We start from the raw sequence: 21,520 nt of genomic DNA on the forward strand, positions 1-21,520 counted from the left end.
TAAGACTTGTGGGGTTGCCAGGAGATAGACAGAATGACCTGCCAGACAGGTGTTAGAAAGAGGACTGTTACTCAGTATTTTTTGTGTAGGTGGCGGTGGAGACTAGAGCTATTATGGCCTGGATGGATAAAATTCCTTTTGTGTTGGGAGCCAACTTGCAAGGCGGGGAAAAATTGGTCTCCTATCCATATGATATGGCCCGGGCAGTAAAAGAAGAAGAACAAATGCCACCTCGGTTTCGTCGTCCGTTTTACCAGGATGAGGATGAGGAGGAAGAAGAGGAGGAGATCATTGAAGCTCCAGGAGAGGATGATGAAGGCGTGTCCAAGACCTCTGATCATGCCATTTTCCGTTGGCTCGCTATCTCCTATGCTTCTGCCCATCTAACTATGGGAGAGACTATCCGTGGAAGTTGCCATGCAGAAGACTATACCAAGGGCATGGGGATTGTTAATGGAGCGAAGTGGAGGCCCGCGTCTGGCAGTAAGTAATGAGAAATTATGTTGCAGCTTTTATGGACTGATAATGACATCTGGACCCTAAATAGCTACAAAGATCAGCACTTGCAATAGGTCAGGCAATATCTTAGTGAAGTTGTACTGTACACCTTCAAATTGTTTCACAGCCATTGGCGGAAGATTTGCAGTGAGCTGATCTAAGTACGCTGGCTGCTATGGCACCCCAACACACCCAGTAGCTGGCTGCTACACCCCCAAACACACGCTTTTACAACCCTTCTGCCAATAGCTGTGAAAAGAATTAGTGGCAAGGAAAAGTGCACAAGGCGTTTAAGAGGTATATACCCAAATAGGTCTTCTCTATGCTGTATTTCTCCATATGTTCAGGGACACATGTACAGAGGGGATCGGTATGATATCAGAGCTGTCGGGATCCCGGCAGTCAGCAGACTTACACCAGAATCCTGACAACTGGAATTCAGACAGCAAACGCAGTGGCTGCGCTTGCCATACATAGGGCGCGGTGGCGACCTTTGGCCGCCATACTAATCTATTCCCCCTCGAGTGGTGGCGTGGACCACCACCCAAGTGGGAATTCGGGCTGTGGTCAGGGTTTCAACCGCCAGCATTTCACCGGGTGTCGGGATTCCGACCGCCGGGATCCCGACAGCTGGCAAATACATAGTTAATCTACATTTGCCTGTACTGTTAGAGGGGTTGACCTTATTACTTTTATGGCTGAAGTGAAATAAAGCAAAATGGTTCCCAGTGGAACTACAATGTTCCTAAAGACCATACGGTCATTAAGTTAATGAATTGTGGAAGACTTTTGTTAATATTTTAAAAATTAACACATTGGGCAGGATGCAATATGCCGGCCAACCTCTGAGGTTTTTTTAAAGGGGCAATCATTTAAAAGGCATGGTTTTGCTTTGTAAATGAATGACCCTCTAAAAACACATCAGAGTTTGGCCGGCGTCTCGCACGTTATCGCCTTAATCCAATTGGGGGGGAAGGGGAGGGGGGATTTAAGATACCCACAGGCATGTGTGGATCTCTGCACTGCTATTACCATCACATTTATTCATTCAATTTGATTTTTCTGCACTTCATAAAATGTAACTTCACAGTGCCAGCGGCTGTGAGATGCATGAAGTGAGGGTGAGGCGTTGCCATTGCAATTCTTTGTCTGACCATCCCCATGCGCTTCCTACAAGGGATGGCCATTTACTACCACTGCATGTAGTGACTAGTGTTCCTGTTCTGCTGCACCAATGCTTCCACAATCTGCTCCTCTCCTCTCCAGGGTCTGCCAATGGCAGTGGGCATAGAGCCCCAGTGCTGTAGGAGGTGTGTGCAGCATGGGCACTGTGATAACTGAAAGCCATTATGGAATCTGCCGTCCTTCCCTTCTATACACCTCTGTCAAAGAGGTAATACAATGGGTTTGCTGTTCTGAAGGGTTCAGTAACCTCAGACTTGCTGGGATCTATGGTATGTCTAGCAGGTTCACTTCCTTTCTTTCTAGATCATAGTCTGCAGTTGTCCCGTCTCTGTTCCCTTTTTTAAGTTTGTCAGATAAAAGGACTACTTTCATGGTGAAGGTGGTGGTGATATCAGTTAAATTACTTGCCTTGATGCCTCAGGCCACCTTTGGGACACCTTGCTAACAGCCTACCAGCCTGAGGATCTACTGCTGCACACACTGCTGAGTCTTATCAGAACCAATATGACCGAGTCTTATGCTGGGTACACACTGGCAGATATATTGGCCAATCAGTTGGTTGTCCAATATATCTTTTGCTGATCTGCAGGTGTGTACAAGCAATATATCTGTAAAAGACGTCTTTCACAGATATATTGCATCTGCTGTGCAACACAGCAGATGACCAATATATCTGCAGATATATTAGTGCATCTTTCAGTGTGTATGAACAATCCCCATCTGCATATATAGCTGAAGATAGATTGAACAGCAGATATATCTTTAAGATATATTGGTGCATCTTTCTGTGTGTATGAACAACCACCATCTGCAGATATATCTGCAGATCGATTGAACTGCAGACATATCTGCCAGTGTGTACCCAGCTTTAGACCCAGTCAGTACTCTAGCTGAGATTCATGAGGCAGCCGCATGCCTCCAGCAGGTGAGTAAGGTTCAGAATCCTCAGGTTATGAATTTTATTAACCCAACTGAGTTACAGTAGGCTTAGGGTCCTTAGGCCCTGTAGCGACTCTGTACTAAGCAGTGATAAAAGTGTACTAAGCAGTGATAAAAGTGGAGAAGTGAGCCAATGGAGAAGTTGCCCCTGGCAACCAATCAGCATTGACGTAACATTTATAATTTGCATACTATAAAAGTATACAGAGCAGCTGATTGGTTGCCATGGGCAACTTCTCCACTTTTTATCACTGCTTAGTACATGTCCCCATCTGTCTGGTGAGGTCAGTGCTGGGGTTTGTTTAGCCTCCTCCTACTTGGAGAGGAGGTTGGAGTTGGAGACTGCTGCTTCAATTTCTGTATATTTCATAAGGCTACAGTCCTCTTTTGCTTTAATCCTGGGGTGCACCAGACTGATTATTCCTCCCAGGAGGTTGGCAAGGTGGCAGAAGAGTTGGACTAAAGGACTATTTCTGTTGGGAAATGGACTTCTAGAAGGCCGGATGATGAGGTTTTAGTTCATTCCATGTGGCATGTAATAATATTTACGACATAGCTGCCTCTGCAGGTTCTTACAAATCATTGTTTCTGCAGGAGGTGAAACAACAGGTTTCCATCCCTTCCTCCCCTCAGCTGGAAGGAGTACTTGGTGAAGGGTATACTATGCTGAAACTGTGATTTCCTGCTGTCACCCAGGTCACAAGACCAGTCATCTCCCCCTTGGTGATATGATGCTCACATTACGTAGCATCTGGGACCACCATCATTCCAGTCTCAGCGCTGTCAAGTCTTAAGATTGGGATGGACTGTAATGTTGACGCCATACTGAATTTCATTTACATAGCAAATGGAGACTCTCTTAGACCCAATTTACTGTAGCATTAGTTGGGGTAGCAAGACAGAAAAGAGGTGGTCATAACAGCTGTCGGTGAATTGTGGTCTCACCGATCCAGGTCAGTGAAGCAGATGCAGAGTGGTCTCACTTATCCAGGTCAGTGAAGAGATGCAGAGTTCAAGAAGACTGAATTCTCTACCATTCTTGGGAAAGGTCTCATTCAGCCCAGATTTGCTTAAGATTATTTTTAAAATGAGCATTATTTTCTAACCATTTATGCTCGTAGACTATAAGGCTTTAGGTTTTATTCATTTTGGTTCACAGGAAAAGCAATAATAAAAACATCCAGATGACAATCATTTGTCTACCAGGGTAGACTACAGAGTAAACAACAGGATTTGTCACCATTAGTTTATACAATAGTTGGCTTGAAGGTAGATCTGCTACACCAGTGGTTCTCAAACTCGGTCCTCAGGACCCCACACAGTGCATGTTTTGCAGGTAAACCAGCAAGTGCACAGATGTATTAATTACTCACTGACACATTTTAAAAGGTCCACAGGTGGAGCTGATTATTTCACTTGTGATTCTGTGAGGAGACCTGCAAAAAATGCACTGTGTGGGGTCCTGAGGACCAAGTTTGAGAACCTGTGTGCTACACAGATTCTCCTGTGGGAGCCTGATTCTCTTTCAGGACTGATGTATTTTCCGCTTAAGATGCCTGGGTGAGAGGTGCCATAGATCAGGGATACATCTCAGATCTCCTGAGTCCACACTCAGATGGTTGTATATCAGGTCATTTCCTAGAGTAATAACAAACTGTTATGTATGGGAAACCAGTGTGTCCTGTAACTCATCAGAGGAAGTTTTCTAGTCCTATAAGAGCAGAAAAGATTGGAGATTTTAAAACCTATTTTTGGTCCGGTAGCTATATAGATCCTTCCCACCCATTTTGTTCTGAAATGCCTAAACTTCCAGCATTCAAGGTATCCAAGGATAGGATAATACAGTTTTAAATTCAGTCTCAACATTTTCAGTCTCTGCCTCTCAGCTTGGCTACAGCTCAGAGGGTGTTCATGAAGATTATGGTTGGTTGCCCTTCTAAAATCCAAGGGGATGACTATCAGTCCCCTAGACGATCTGCTGGTCAAGGCATGCTGTGTGACCTTGTTGCAGTCTACTAACTCTGAGGTGGCCCAGAACATAGAACCATCACCTATGACAGATATAATCTGAAACCATTGCAGCGGTTGGGCTTACTGGGTCTTCTACTTGATCCCATCAGTAGGAGGCGTTTTTGCTAGAGGACATATTTCTCTTCAGGGACATGTAAAGTCTGTGTTGGCTTGCTGATAGGTGTCTGTCAACTTTTGCTTCAAAGTCCTAGGTTTCCATCTTCCAATGTATGGTTTTATTTGAATGTGTTTCAGATTTACGTTAATTTCAAAATAGAGTAAGTCTCACCATCATCTGACTGTCTCCAGCGGTGTGCCAATCACTCTTCTGATGTTTGTGGGAAAGAGCCTCAATAGGGGTCACCTTTTAACCATTTAGGACTGGACAATTGTGAAAACAAAGGCTAGTCTATGTGTTGGGAAGTTGTCACTCTTGTCCACTTTGGAGTGGCCAACCTGTGGCTGTGGCTCTCCTGCTGTGTGATACTACAAGTGAGGAGAAAATGGCCCAGTCAGTGGGTAAAGGAGGCAAAACTTGTTTTAGGTATATAAGCGAAAGGAGAAAAACAAAAGGCGGAATAGAAAAACTAAAGACAGAGACTGGGAGTCTTGTTGAGGGAGACAATGTAATAGCAGATCATCTTAATTATTTTTGCTTAGTATTCACTACTGAAAGAGAGGGGAAGCGGCCACAGTAAGGTTGCAGGGATATCCAACAAAATGAAACAAGTACATTTACAGAGGAGAAGGTCCTAACAGAACTCTCAAAGCTGAAAGTGGACAAATCTATGGGGGAGATGGGATACATCCAAGGATACTAAAAGAACTTATAGAGGTGCTGGTAGCAACATTGACAGAATTATTTAACCAGTCATTAGCTACAGGAGTAATTCCAGAGGACTGGAAAAGAGCGAACGTGGTCCCACTGCACAAAAGTGGAAGCAAGGAAGAGGCAAACAACTACAGATCAGTGAGTCTTACATCAGTAGTAGGGAAATTGATGGAAACACTCTTAAAAGAAAGATTTGTAGACTATCTCAAATCTAGCAATTGACAGGATCCCAAATAGCATGGATTCACTGGGGGGAGATCATGTCAAACAAATCTTATAGACTTTTTTGACTTTGTGATTAAAGGGATGGATAGAGGTGGAGCCGTGGATATAGCTTACCTAGACTTTAGTAAGGCTTTTGACACTGTTTCACATCACAGACTGCTAAATAAAGTTGAAAGCTTGGGATTGGATACTAGGATTATTGAATGGATAATATCTTGGTTGCAGGATAGAAATCAGAGTTGTGGTAAATGGGGTGCATTCATAGGAGGAAAATGTTACCAGTGGAGTACCCCAGGGATCTGTACTTGGACCAGTGCTTTTTAATATCTTTATTGGTGACATTGCAAATGGCATTAAAGGGAAAGTATGCCTTGACGTTTAAACTTATCAGGTTTCTTAGACGCAGTAGTGGGATCTACATCATCATCGATTTGTAGAATCAGCTTAATAGACCCCACTAGGTCAGGGACATCAAACTGAGTTGTAGGTTCCTCGTCAGAAGCAACTGTATCAGTGTCTGAAGGATCAGATTAATCCTCATCAGAAGTATCATCTCTAAGATATTAGTGGATTGTGAGGAGGAAGCGGCCCGCTTAGATGACCCCTTGACCCCAGAGGGACGTAAGGTAGGATTTCGTCTAACGAAAGATCGATTAAGTTGTTGTATCTGTGTAGATAGTATCCGCCTAGGGCGGATTTACCAAAGGGACAATATGTGGCAGCAATGGCACAGGAGGTCCCATAGGGGGCGTAAGGCGTGTCACAAGCGTATTAAGCATAGTTGAGAACGCCGCCCAAGGTGGCTCCTAATTGGTTACAGAAGCAGCGGGCTGCCTGGGAAATGTATGGCACATATTACACAGACCATCCTTCAAAACTTCCCCCTCAAGCAAATCCTTGGCGCATGCACTGCATGATGCAGGAGCGTCCGCAGATTTCCCGCCCTTTGTTGTAGACATTATAGTGAATGTAACCCTAGAGCGTAAGAGTACGATACAGCCAGACAAATACAATACCTGCAAATAAATGCCCTATTTATGTGATAGTATATACAGGACACAAACAGAGAATAAATGCGGTATGAAGTGACTAAAATACACAGGAGAATACACTTAACTGTAAATACTGCGCAGCACTATATATCAAACGCTGACGCACCTAGTCCCCTAGGATGCAGAATACAGTGATAGCTATAGCTGGGAGACACTGAAAGTGAAGTCCATGCAGCAGATACAGGCACACAGTCACAGTAACAATGCAGATAATTATTTTAGTCAGACAATAAAACTGCACTGGACTAATATATAAAAACAATGCGCGGTCCGAGACCGGATGCATATATCAGAATACTCGTACAATATATTCTGGTAAAGGTACACTTGTTCTTAACTAACACTGTCGTAAAAAATGACATGTAGAATACTTAAGTGTCTGTAAAATCACAGCGCTGATGAATCAGGCAGATTTACAGAGGAGACCTTGCCCTGCAGTCCCGGAGACCAGTCGCAGCTACTGTGAGAAGATGGCGTCCAGAGTCTCAGTCAGGGAGTGAGGGAGAGTGTGAGGCAGCTCCAGGGCGGGAACACCAGCAGTAGATGGTGCCCGGAGCTGGTGAAGGGGCTACAGCTCAAGCACCTTTTCCTCTATGCTGGTCCTCACCACCGGGTACTATGGAGCCTTATTAAAGTGGATATTTTACTATCCGACCTGTGTTCCCATGCCCTGGTGGATATAGTGGGTCCCTGCTCTGTCACAGTGTCCACGCCAGTGTCGCGGTTCGTCTCCTTAAACCGCGACCAGAACGCGGCTTAAGGGCGGGTCCCGCCTGGGGGACCCGCTTACCTCCTCCCTTAGTAGCAGCCACGCGATCCAGGAGAGCATCTGCGGTGGTGTGCCTTGGAACCGGAGCGCCTCCGCCGCAAGTACCCGGGAACAGAGCCAGCGGGAGTGTGCGACGCCGCTGGAGAGGTGATGGAGCCGCAGCACAGTATGTCACACTGACATATGAAGTGCTGCAGCCCTTGAAGTCTTCTAAAAAGCTTTTTCAGGGCTGCCTAGCACAGCCCCCCTGTTAAGTGACCTGCTTCATGAAGGCACCAACTCTAAAACTGAGCTCACAGTGCCTGGAGGCGGGGTTATAGAGGAGGCCCCACAATGCATTCTGGGACAGTCTAAAGCTTTAGCCTGTTGGTGCCTCTGGATCAAGATCCATCTCTACACCCCGATGTATTCCCTGTGGAACACAGTGTACCCCGCTGCAGGAAGAATTATTTAGGTGATCTGCTATTGCCTTGTCTCCCTCCACCAAATTATCACTCTCTGTCTTAAGTCTTGTTATTCCTCCTTTTGATTTTCTCCTTTCATTTATATACTTAAAAAAAGTTTTGCCCCCTTTATTTACTGACTAGGCCATTTTCTCTATACAGAAAAAAGAGCGACTGGGCACTGGTGTGTAATAGGTTGTTGCTAATATTGAAAAAAACCAAAGGCGGACAATTACACTATAAGAAAGGGAGATACAATCTTTCGATAGTAGCCCTTATTGGTGGTGCGCCCAGAGCTAGAGAGTACAAGTACTGGCAATGGGAGAAAGAGAAAGCTCTTGTGTGGGCGCACTCTTGGAAAAAAAGGAAGAATTCTTCAATTGGAAAAAGATTATGTTAAAACATATATTTATTCATTAATTATGAATTAAAACAAATACCCTTCTACGATCCAAAAAATGCAAAAGAAATTAAATATGCAAAAAAGTATTAAGAATGTTCTGGTCTATAAATCATGAGAGAAAGATTAGAAAGGTTGCAGACACTGAATAGTCTGACACCCGTTTCTCCTGACCAGTACAGATATTCTGTGTTAGTGGGACCCAAAGAGGAGGTCAGTGTACATATTTTGGCATAGAGAGACCACTTAAATTAGGTCAATACTATACACTTTACTGATTACCCATAACGCCATATGACATAGATTCAGAATGTATGTCAAAATGTCCTTATAGAAAGAAAGATAGAAAATGAAAGACAGCAATAGATACAATTAGTGGTGATACTGCTGTTGGTGTCCACCCTTCAGAGGAAGGGGAATAGTTCCTGCCCTACAACACCGGGTATTCCCAGGGAGTCTCCTCTCAAGGTACTGACCCAGCCCGACGCTGTTTAGCTTCCAAGATCGGGCATGAGCAGCGTGGTATGATAGTAGGGAGGATATCTACCAATGAGAGTGCACCTATATATGAAAATAAAGAATTACAGAAAAGATAGAACGTGTAGTACGTGGATCTACTTTCCACGTTAGGCAGGGTAGAACAACTGTCACTCAGTGGCGCCGTGTACCCTGGATCGGGGATGAGAGTCCACTAGATAGTAGTCAGTTAAGAAAAAAAATATATATAAAGATTAGAACTTATAGAGTTGAATGACCATTTTAATATTTAAGGAACAAATGTCCAATAAAAAGGTAAAAGGTCAGATAAGTTCATGAGCTAGAGGCAAACTGACTGTACATTCTTTGCATATAGAAAATCTGAATATATGGCAGAAAAAAGAACCCTAACGTAATTGTAGGAGGAAATAAGTGCATCTGATAGAAAATACTGTATACAGCAGATATGGGTCGAATTCAGAGGGTAGGTGATAACAGATGGCCGAATAAGCACGTATAATAAGGCATACTGCCTAAAGCAGATATGATCATGCAATGTACAGGAAGTGAAATCACCCTCTAGTCACTCAAATAAATGAACTAGGTTATGCACAAAAAACTTTTTTTTGTATATAAGTGCCTATGACAAAGAATTAACACAGTGGTAACTTATGTTGGAAATATGGGTTCCTATTTCCAACATAAGTTACCACTGTGTTAATTCTTTGTCATAGGCACTTATATATTTTTCTTGCTGCATGAACAATATGTCAGAGGAGGCAGTCACACACACAAAAAAAGTTTTTTGTGCATAACCTAGTTCATTTATTTGAGTGACTAGAGGGTGATTTCACTTCCTGTACATTGCATGATCATATCTGCTTTAGGCAGTATGCCTTATTATACGTGCTTATTCGGCCATCTGTTATCACCTACCCTCTGAATTCGACCCATATCTGCTGTATACAGTATTTTCTATCAGATGCACTTATTTCCTCCTACAATTACGTAAGGGTTCTTTTTTCTGCCATATATTCAGATTTTCTATATGCAAAGAATGTACAGTCAGTTTGCCTCTTGCTCATGAACTTATCTGACCTTTTTATTGGACATTTGTTCCTTAAATATTAAAATGGTCATTCAACTCTATAAGTTCTAATCTTTATATATATATTTTTTCTTAACTGACTACTATCTAGTGGACTCTCATCCCCGATCCAGAGTACATGGCGCCACTGAGTGACAGTTGTTCTACCCTGCCTAACGTGGAAAGTAGATCCACGTACTACACGTTCTATCTTTTCTGTAATTCTTTATTTTCATATATAGGTGCACTCTCATTGGTAGATATCCTCCCTACTATCATACCACGCTGCTCATGCCCGATCTCGTCCGATCTTGGAAGCTAAACAGCGTCGGGCTGGGTCAGTACCTTGAGAGGAGACTCCCTGGGAATACCCGGTGTTGTAGGGCAGGAACTATTCCCCTTCCTCTGAAGGGTGGACACCAACAGCAGTATCACCACTAATTGTATCTATTTCTGTCTTTAATTTTCTATCTTTCTTTCTATAAGGACATTTTGACATACATTCTGAATGTCATATGGCGTTATGGGTAATCAGTAAAGTGTATAGTATTGACCTAATTTAAGTGGTCTCTCTATGCCAAAATATGTACACTGACCTCCTCTTTGGGTCCCACTAACACAGAATATCTGTACTGGTCAGGAGAAATGGGTGTCCGACTATTCAGTGTCTGCAACCTTTCTAATCTTTCTCTCATGATTTATAGACCAGAACATTCTTAATACTTTTTTGCATATTTAATTTCTTTTGCATTTTTTGGATCGTAGAAGGGTATTTGTTTTAAATCATAATTAATGAATAAATATATGTTTTAACATAATATTTTTCCAATTGAAGAATTCTTCCTTTTTTTCCAAGAGTGCGCCCACACAAGAGCTTTCTCTTTCTCCCATTGCTAGGCCATTTTCTCCTCAGCTTCGACCATGGCACGTCTGATCACTTTCTTAGCATCCTTCCGTCTGTCAAGATAAACCTCTTTGTCGTTATTATTTTGAGTCTGTTTGTATTTCCTAAAAGCCATCTTTTTTGCTTTCACGCTAGTTGGTACTACTTTTGTGAACCACACTGGCTTCCTTTATATATACAATATAGGACACGAGGACGTGCACTGAGACTGGAGGGGGGGGGGGGGGGGGGATTTCATGAGAAATTTGAGGAAAAATTACTTCACAGAAAGGGTAGTGGACAAGTGGAATAGCCTCCCATCAGAGGTGGTAGAGGCGAAGACAGTAGAGCAATTTAAACATGCATGGGATAGACATAATGATATCCTTACAAAGAAATGAGGATCAAATAAGGTTTGAGATAAAAACAAAACAAAAAAGGGGGCAGACTAGATGGGCAAGTGGTTCGTATCTGCTGTCAAATGTTTCTAAGTTCCAGCATCCCCTGCCAAATTTTTGCTATTAGGGAATTCTAAAACTTTGGTAGGGCATGCTGGGTTGTATAGTTTCACAACAGCTGAGGTGTCACAGGTTTGCCAGGCCTGCTGCAGCCAGACAACACCATGAGCCATAAGGATCCAAGACAGACAATACCTTGGCAGTGGCATAACTCGTCCATCAGGCATGGCTATGTAGGCAGTGTCACTGGGATGTTACAGACAGGATGTTGGGGTCTTTGAGTGTGTCCATTTCCAAGGAGAAGTTAGTGGATGGCGTTGGGTATACTGAGTTGGTGGTTGCACTGCCAGGGAGACGTTAGTAAGTTAACTGGTTCCAATGCTTAGTCCATTCAAATTATTTTTTACAAAGAACAAAAGTCACAAAAATTAAGTATTTTTCTTAAGCTTGTTTAGCCTGCACACAGCAGTTTATATGAGGGCAGGGAATAATATTGTTCTCCTTGCCAGGTATGAATGATTTCAGCTACCTGCACAGTAACTGTTTGGAGCTCTCCATATACCTGGGCTGTGACAAGTTCCCACACGAGAGTGAGCTGGCAGAGGAGTGGGAAAGCAACAAGGAATCTCTGCTGAGTTTCATGGAGCAGGTCAGTGACTCCTTCCCCATACGCAGCCATTTACCAGGTGCCACAAAGCTGCTCAAACCAGCTGTTGTATATTTTAGAAAACTCTTTAGTATTATACGGGAAAATTAGTTCTATACCTCTAATATTAGAAAAATCTAGTTGCCTAAAACGACATGACTTTATATGGTAGAACGCCTTACTTCTATTATCCTTATTCTCTACAGTACAGGATAGTTACTCCATAACCCCTCAGTCATAGGTGACATACTGTGCTCTAACGCCTCCTAGTGTATACCTTGTATTACTCTGGCAGGTACACCGTGGGATCAAAGGCATTGTGACAGATCGCCAAGGAGAGCCTATACCAAATGCAACCATCACTATAGGTGAAATAAACCATGACGTCACAACAGGTAAGTGACAGACACACAACTGGGTACAGAAATGTGACCATTATCAGGAGCACTCTAACACCCTGAAATCTCTCTCTTCCCGGCAGCCAGCGGTGGTGACTACTGGCGTATCCTGAACCCTGGGGAATATAGAGTGACTGCACGGGCTGATGGCTTTACTCAGAGCACCAAGACGTGCAGCGTGGGATATGATATGGGGGCAACCCACTGCAACTTTGTTTTGGCTCATTCCAACTGGAAAAGAATCAAGGAAATTATAGCAATGAAAGGGAAAGGTCCCCTTCGTCTGGTTCCACCTGGTGGCCGCAAGCTCTCTCCTGCTGCAAGGCAACGTATGCAGCGACGCCGTATGTGGCTCAACCGCCAGCGCAACCTTACCACCACTCCCCCGCCAACCACTCTTCCACCCACCACCAGTCCTTTTGTTCCCACTGATGCCACTTCATTTCCCACTGAAACCCCCACCACCATGCTTCCCCGCAGGCTGGAGCCCCCCACTCCCTCAGAATCTCTGTGGGACACGGAAACTGAGACCTACACAGAAATAGTCACAGAAGTGGAGACCGAGATCTGGGAAGAGGACGGCACCACTGCGCCAGCCCCATTCACCACGGCAGAGACTTACACCGTAAACTTTGGGGACTTCTGAGAGGGAACTCTTTGGAGATGGGTAATTGATGTGTGAGCATCGTAAAAGGGTTAAAGACTCTACCCCAGAGGGGTCAACTCTACATGTATATATAGCGCTGATCTGTCATCTATAAGCCAGGAGGAAAGGTCCATCGTAAAACCGTAATAAAGCAGTGCAGCCTTCAATAAAGTCCTGATGTTTCCATATTAACGCCTTTGGTTTACCCTTGTATTGCTGGAGTTTCCATACATCAGGACATATAATAACCTCTCCGGCAGGAACTACATATTACATATGATAATATACTTGTCTGCTAGCTCTGGCTTGAACACACTGCAGGCTATTCTGCATGAGCCACATAGTGCTTTGCTCTCTTAAGTATGTAAAGTTTCATCAATTACCAATAAAGTTTCTAGAAATCCCTCTGGCGCCTGGGCTCAGTAATACAGAGGATCATGGCAAAATGAGGCGTTATCATTATCACACAGAGGCATGGTAACTGGTAACAGAAAAGCAATGCATATTACAGCTGAGTGAGAAGGTTTTATTATCTCGCCCCATTTCATATGTATAAAAAAATACAAAATATCATAGAAAGTAAACAAATAATTCACCTAGAGATCGGTTCTAAGGTAGAGTGCACCTATCATGTAACATTAGGCTTGCGTCATTAAATCTGCGATATCTTAAAATCACAGCTTTCCTTCAAGGCTCTGTAACACATTTATAGGTAAATGTATGAAGCAGTGATAAGAGTGGAGAAGTTGCCCATGGCAACCAATCAGCTGCTCTGTATAATTTTATAGCATGCAAATAATAAATGTTACTTCAGTGCTGATTGGTTCTCCACTCTTATCACTGCTTCATACATTTACCCCTCAGTATTTCTCCTGGAATTCCTGATGATTCAATTCAAATTCAGTAATCAGCTCAGCTCTAATGGGCCCTACACACTGGGCGAGAATACTGAAAGATATGGACGATCTCGTTCATTAATGAACGAGATACCGTTCGTATCTTTCAGTGTGGAGGCACCAGCGATGAACGATGCGCGGCCCCACACTCGTTCGTCGCTGGTGTCCCGTCGCTTGTGCATGCAGGCCAATATGGACGATCTCGTCCATATTTGCCTACACTGCTATGGAGCCGGGTGACGGGGGGAGTTTAGAAACTTCACTCCCCCCGTCACTGCCCCCCGTATCCGCCGTCGGGCAGCTCGGCGGTGGATCGACAAATATGTAGGGCCCATAATACGTGGTCAAGGAACGTTACACTTTTGCATACATTATAAAGTGTGGATACATATGTCAGAGTGTTCCAATGGAAAAGTGGTATAAAACATAGGTACAGGAATACTCCATGCAATGTATCACCAACTGATGAAAATATTACTTCTACACAAATGCATACTGTAACACCTGTAAGACAACATGCACATGGGAGTAAAATGACGCATGTCTAAACACTGCTTTAGTCCGTCCTACAGGGAACAGAGTGTGAACAGAGCTAATGAATACAATCAGAGCACTTTGTGTGTCCTATAACATAAACAACTGGTGTAAGTGTTTGGACAGTGAGACCCGTGTGACACTACTTAGTGGGAATCTGCAGAGTGCACTCTTCTGTCTCTTCTGCATCAATTCATATGATGCAGGCAATCTCAGTCTTAGGAGATGCGGACGCTGGGTCAGTCGCTTGACTCGTCATCTGCACTGAATCCGGAGAAGCTGATTGGTTGGCACTGCAGGGTATGAAGGTTTACCAGACAGGCTGTCTGCGTGCTGCTGAAATCCGGCACAGTCAGGAGCAGAACGCGTTGGCCCTCAGCTCCTACAAAGAACACAGATCGCATTAACACGCTCTGCAGGATATACTCAATAACACAAAACATATTCAGTGACGCTCAAGTGAGCAGACGGTAAACACAATGTTCCACACCTGATACATCTTGGTTACACTCAGTATAGAGTGGGGGGAAAGAGATCATGCTGCAACCCTTTCAGAGTCGCACCTGTCACTACAACCCACTGTGCATTATCATAACATTTGTAGCAGAACAAACACAAAATACTTACCTGTGACTTCTTTGCAACTGAACTTGGGGGCACTTCCACAAAAGTACACATGTGGGCAGGTATTCAGGATGAAGGGGTCAGATTGGTAGTATGGGTAACACCCTGTAAAGAGAACATCATGAGGATTATTTATTGAATACAACACATCATAAGGACACACTGTACTTGCATTTCTGCAAACAGAATGTAGTGCAGATTTTTATTGTATGGAGGTTTAGTTTAGAGCTACTTTAATAGATCGCTTCATCACATTCTGTATATTAGAAAAAAGCGTACCTATTCAATAGGGTGGCCAATCCCAGGATCAGGATCTGTGCGATCCCGGGATTTTGGTCTAAAATTGGTCGGGAGCTTCCATTCTCGGGACTAGCCACCAGCTGCTTTTTTTCAATGCCGCCAGCGCTGAGCATCTTCAGCAGACGCTCAGACGCTGCCCGGCTCCCCCTACCTCCCGCTTCCCCACACATGTCAGAGGTCACGCTGTGCCACCTGCCCAGAGAGGATGGTGAGTTATTGTGTTTTTTTTTTTAATATATATTTTTATATTAATTGAAAAACCAACAACCCAGTCCTGGGTATTCTGGGATTGATCGTTTTTCAATTCCAAATCCTGGGACTGAAAAAAACAGACCATTGTTGCTTTAATTCTCCGTCACCTTTGTGAACGCTAACATGGCGCAGGAAAATCCGCAATGTGTGGGTACTGTAATTATTAGTGATGCGTGCCGCCGATATCATTGATGAATGAATAACCCTCATGAAAACTATTAAAATTATTATAATCTTATTTATATGGTGCCACCAAGGATACGTAGAGCTGTTCAGGGGAAAATTACATACAAAGGGATACATTAAACAGTAAAATAATAAGATATCAAAGCGTGCAATCATTAAAAAGACGATAGAGGAGATGTACTAAGCCTTAAAGATTGATAAAGTGGAGAGAGATAAAGTACCAGCCAATCAGCTCCTAAATGCCATGTCACAGGCTGGGTTTGAAAAAGGCAGGAGCTGATTGGCTGGTACTTTATCTCTCTCCACTTTATCACTCTCCAGGGCTTAGCACATCTGTCCCTATGGGAGAGATGTATCGAGCCTTGGAAAGAGAGAAAGTGGAGATTCATAAACTACCAACCAATCTGCTCCTGTCATTTATCTAGCAGTCTTTGAAAAGCCAGTTAGAAGCTGCAGCAGTCAGACATATATTTGATCGACAGACACATGAAAAGGTCAACAAATAACTAGAACAACAATATAAACTCCGACAAGTAGAAGATATGGTGCATACACACAGTGCGATTCCGCCTAAAGGCAGATTATAATTTTGCGATTTCCCTTGAACTCCCCGGAGCCCAGAACCACCGATATTGACTATACACATGGTGCAATTTTGGCTATACTATGCGCTAGATCAGCGGTCGCCAACCCGTAGCTCCCAGCTGCGATCCGGGTCGCTCGACCCACGCTGGCTGCTGCCCAACTTCGGGGGGAATCCGCAACTAACTCCCTCCCGGCAGGTCCGTAGCGCTCCTCCGTCGTGTAGGAGACAGACGCTAGAGGTCATTCTTGTCCTCTAGCGTTTGTCAGGTAGCACAGCGCTATAGATACCCAGAAGTGCTGGGAGCGCCTAGCGCTGGTGCTCCCAGCACTTCCATTTCACCCCTGAAACGAGCATTACACCACTGGGAACAAGACCACTGACAACAAGCATTACACACAAACCATTACACCCTGGCAACGAGCATGACACGCAGAGCATTACACCCCTGCCAACAAGCATGACACGCAGAGGATTACACACCTGCCAACAAGCATGACACGCAGAGCATTACACCCCTGCCAACAAGCATGACACGCAGAGCATTACACCCCTGCCAACAAGCATGACACGCAGAGCATTACATCCCTGCCAACAAGCATGACACACAAACCATTACACCCTGGCAACGAGCATGACACGCAGAGCATTACACCCCTGCCAACAAGCATGACACACAAACCATTACACCCTGGCAACGAGCATGACACGCAGAGCATTACACCCCTGCCAACAAGCATGACACGCAGAGCATTACACCCCTGCCAACAAGCATGACACACAAACCATTACACCCTGGCAACGAGCATGACACGCAGAGCATTACACCCCTGCCAACAAGCATGACACACAAACCATTACACCCTGGCAACGAGCATGACACGCAGAGCATTACACCCCTGCCAACAAGCATGACACGCAGAGCATTACACCCCTGCCAACAAGCATGACACGCAGAGCATTACACCCCTGACAACGAGCATTACACCCCTGACAACAAGCATGACACGCAGAGCATTACACCCCTGACAACAAGCATGATACGCAGAGCATTACACCCCTGACAAGCATGACACGCAGAGCATTACATCTCTGGCAACGAGCATGACAAGCAGAGCATTACACCCCTGCCAACAAGCATGACACGCAGAGCATTACACCCCTGACAACAAGCATGATACGCAGAGCATTACATCCCTGGCAACGAGCATGACACGCAGAGCATTACACCCCTGACAACAAGCATGACACGCAGAGCATTACACCCCTGCCAACAAGCATGACACGCAGAGCATTACACCCCTGCCAACAAGCATGACACGCAGAGCATTACACCCCTGCCAACAAGCATGACACGCAGAGCATTACACCCCTGCCAACAAGCATGACACGCAGAGCATTACACCCCTGACAACAAGCATGACACGCAGAGCATTACACCCCTGCCAACAAGCATGACACGCAGAGCATTACACCCCTGCCAACAAGCATGACACGCAGAGCATTACACCCCTGCCAACAAGCATGACACGCAGAGCATTACACCCCTGACAACAAGCATGATACGCAGAGCATTACATCCCTGGCAACGAGCATGACACGCAGAGCATTACACCCCTGACAACAAGCATGACACGCAGAGCATTACACCCCTGCCAACAAGCATGATACGCAGAGCATTACACCCCTGACAACAAGCATGACACGCAGAGCATTACACCCCTGACAACAAGCATGACACGCAGAGCATTACATCCCTGGCAACGAGCATTACACGCAAAGCATTACACCCCTGACAACAAGCATGACACGCAGAGCATTACATCCCTGACAACAAGCATGACACACAAACCATTACACCCTGGCAACGAGCATGACACGCAGAGCATTACACCCCTGCCAACAAGCATGACACACAAACCATTACACCCTGGCAACGAGCATGACACGCAGAGCATTACACCCCTGCCAACAAGCATGACACGCAGAGCATTACACCCCTGCCAACAAGCATGACACGCAGAGAATTACACCCCTGACAACGAGCATGACACGCAGAGCATTACACCCCTGCCAACAAGCATGACACGCAGAGCATTACACCCCTGACAACAAGCATGATACGCAGAGCATTACACCCCTGACAAGCATGACACGCAGAGCATTACATCTCTGGCAACGAGCATGACACGCAGAGCATTACACCCCTGCCAACAAGCATGACACGCACAGCATTACACCCCTGACAACAAGCATGACACGCAGAGCATTACACCCCTGACAACAAGCATGACACGCAGAGCATTACACCCCTGACAACAAGAATGATACGCAGAGCATTACATCCCTGGCAACGAGCATGACACGCAGAGCATTACACCCCTGACAACAAGCATGACACGCAGAGCATTACACCCCTGCCAACAAGCATGACACGCAGAGCATTACACCCCTGACAACAAGCATGACACGCAGAGCATTACACCCCTGACAACAAGCATGACACGCAGAGCATTACACCCCTGACAACAAGCATGACACGCAGAGCATTACATCCCTGGCAACGAGCATGACACGCAAAGCATTACACCCCTGACAACAAGCATGACACGCAGAGCATTACACCCTGGCAACGAGCATGACACGCAGAGCATTACACCCCTGCCAACAAGCATGACACACAAACCATTACACCCTGGCAACGAGCATGACACGCAGAGCATTACACCCCTGCCAACAAGCATGACACGCAGAGCATTACACCCCTGCCAACAAGCAGGACACGCAGAGAATTACACCCCTGACAACGAGCATGACACGCAGAGCATTACACCCCTGCCAACAAGCATGACACGCAGAGCATTACACCCCTGACAACAAGCATGATACGCAGAGCATTACACCCCTGACAAGCATGACACGCAGAGCATTACATCTCTGGCAACGAGCATGACACGCAGAGCATTACACCCCTGCCAACAAGCATGACACGCACAGCATTACACCCCTGACAACAAGCATGACACGCAGAGCATTACACCCCTGACAACAAGCATGACACGCAGAGCATTACACCCCTGACAACAAGCATGACACGCAGAGCATTACATCCCTGGCAACAAGCATGACACACAAACCATTACACCCTGGCAACGAGCATGACACGCAGAGCATTACACCCCTGCCAACAAGCATGACACGCAGAGCATTACACCCCTGACAACAAGCATGATACGCAGAGCATTACATCCCTGGCAACGAGCATGACACGCAGAGCATTACACCCCTGCCAACAAGCATGACACGCAGAGCATTACACCCCTGCCAACAAGCATGACACGCAGAGCATTACACCCCTGCCAACAAGCATGACACGCAGAGCATTACACCCCTGACAAGCATGACACGCAGAGCATTACACCCCTGACAACAAGCATGACACGCAGAGCATTACACCCCTGACAACAAGCATGACACGCAGAGCATTACACCCCTGACAACAAGCATGACACGCAGAGCATTACATCCCTGGCAATGAGCATGACACGCAAAGCATTACACCCCTGACAACAAGCATGACACGCAGAGCATTACATCCCTGACAACAAGCATGACACGCAGAGCATTACACCCCTGACAACAAGCATGACATGCAGAGCGTTACACCCCTGGCAACAAGCATGACACGCAGAGCGTTACACCCCTGGCAATGAACATTACACCACTGGCAACAAGATCCCTGGCAACAAGCATGACACGCAGAGCACTACAACCCTGACAACAAGCATGACATGCAGAGCGTTACACCCCTGGCAACAAGCATGACATGCAGAGCGTTACACCCCTGGCAACAAGCATGACACGCAGAGCGTTACACCCCTGGCAATGAACATTACACCACTGGCAACAAGATCCCTGGCAATGATCATGACACCACTGGCAACAAGCATGGAACCCAGAGCATGAAAGCCCTGGCAACGAGCATGAAATCCTGGCAATGAGCAGGTAATTTAAAATTAATCAGAAGCCTTACTGTGGGGCATAATGTGATTACAGTGTGTGGCATAATGTATAACGGGCATTGCGAAGTGTGATATAATGTGTAATGGGCATTACGGTGTGTGGCATAATGTATAACGGGCATTGCTGTGTGTGTGATATGTGTAATGGGCATTACGGTATGTGGAATAATGTTTCAGAAACACTGCGGTGTGTGGCATAATGTGTAAAGGGCATTACGTGTGTGGCATATTGTGTAAGTGGCATTAAGGTGTGTGGTATAATGCGTCACGGGCATTCCCATGAGGAGGAGAAATGACAAATAATTTAATAGGCATGAATCAGGATTTTATTTCCTGTGGTGGCCAATATCTGGGTGTGCAAAACTGGGGTATACGGTAGTCATTTCCTGCAATACCACGCCCCTTTCAGTGAGGCCACATCCTATTTTTGGAGCATGCACGCCCATGGTGCGCGCTAATTCTTTACTTTTAATATAGCAATGGGATGGGCGCCAGAAACTTTTTTGGCAGGAGGGTGCAAAATTTATAGCTACGCCACTGGACACGAGTTGAGTCTTAACACTGAGAGAGCGCCAGCAACCATTCAAGTACAGCAATTAAAAAAAAATAAAAAAACTTGAGTAGCTCCTCAAAAGGTTTTATTTTTCTCGAGTAGCTCACACCCCAATTAAGGTTAGAGACCACTGCACTAGATTGTACACTTTCTAGTCAAAATTTACCTGCCTGGACGGGCATTTTTTTCTTGCGCTACCGACCTCACAGGACTGTACATCAGCATCGCAAGCTGTATACGCATAGTGCGATATGTACTATGTTTTCTACCGATACGGACGGTAGTTCAAATCACACCGTTTGTATGAACCTATAGGCTGTTAGATAATAGACAGACAGAATCGACACATACATGATGGACACATAAAAAGGTAGACAAATAAATAGATCAACAGTGAACAGCTATACATGCAATACATTGACCGTTAAAAGGAAGACTGGGAATAGGTCAAAACTTGTATCAGCTGGCCACCCAGTCAAAGGAGACTGCCCGACTCAACTTTTACACATGGTACTACTTGTACCATACTGCCCTTGCAGCTCTAAAAGTGCTGGTAGTACTGCAAGTACCAGCAGCTACCCAGCAACACTTGTCATTTACTGACAGACACCCTCCGTCCCGG

At 45.2% G+C, this 21,520-nt stretch overlaps 2 protein-coding genes and 1 pseudogene across 4 annotated transcripts in view; 2 read left to right on the forward strand and 1 right to left on the reverse strand.

Moving 5' to 3' along the window:
• AEBP1 (AE binding protein 1) overlaps positions 1 to 13,353 on the forward strand; it is a 60,155-nt gene extending 46,802 nt beyond the window's left edge. For both annotated transcript variants that reach the window (XM_063931904.1, XM_063931903.1), the window contains exons 19-22: positions 90 to 483; positions 11,768 to 11,907; positions 12,200 to 12,299; positions 12,386 to 13,353. In XM_063931904.1, the coding sequence (XP_063787974.1) occupies positions 90 to 483; positions 11,768 to 11,907; positions 12,200 to 12,299; positions 12,386 to 12,948 (1,197 nt within the window). In that variant the 3' untranslated portion in view covers positions 12,949 to 13,353. The remainder of the gene's footprint in view (positions 1 to 89; positions 484 to 11,767; positions 11,908 to 12,199; positions 12,300 to 12,385) is intronic.
• Positions 10,185 to 10,303, forward strand: LOC134938019 (5S ribosomal RNA; annotated as a pseudogene).
• A 100-nt stretch (positions 13,354 to 13,453) lies between the features above and the next one.
• The window catches only part of POLD2 (DNA polymerase delta 2, accessory subunit), a 91,053-nt gene continuing 82,986 nt past the window's right edge, over positions 13,454 to 21,520 (reverse strand). For both annotated transcript variants that reach the window (XM_063931905.1, XM_063931906.1), the window contains exons 10-11: positions 15,006 to 15,107; positions 13,454 to 14,760 (exon numbers count right to left, since the gene is read on the reverse strand). In XM_063931905.1, coding sequence (XP_063787975.1) covers positions 14,618 to 14,760; positions 15,006 to 15,107 — 245 coding nt within the window. In that variant the 3' untranslated portion in view covers positions 13,454 to 14,617. The remainder of the gene's footprint in view (positions 14,761 to 15,005; positions 15,108 to 21,520) is intronic.

The sequence above is a fragment of the Pseudophryne corroboree genome, chromosome 6, assembly GCF_028390025.1.
Source record: "Pseudophryne corroboree isolate aPseCor3 chromosome 6, aPseCor3.hap2, whole genome shotgun sequence".
In the NCBI taxonomy this organism is placed as follows: Eukaryota; Metazoa; Chordata; class Amphibia; order Anura; family Myobatrachidae; genus Pseudophryne; species Pseudophryne corroboree.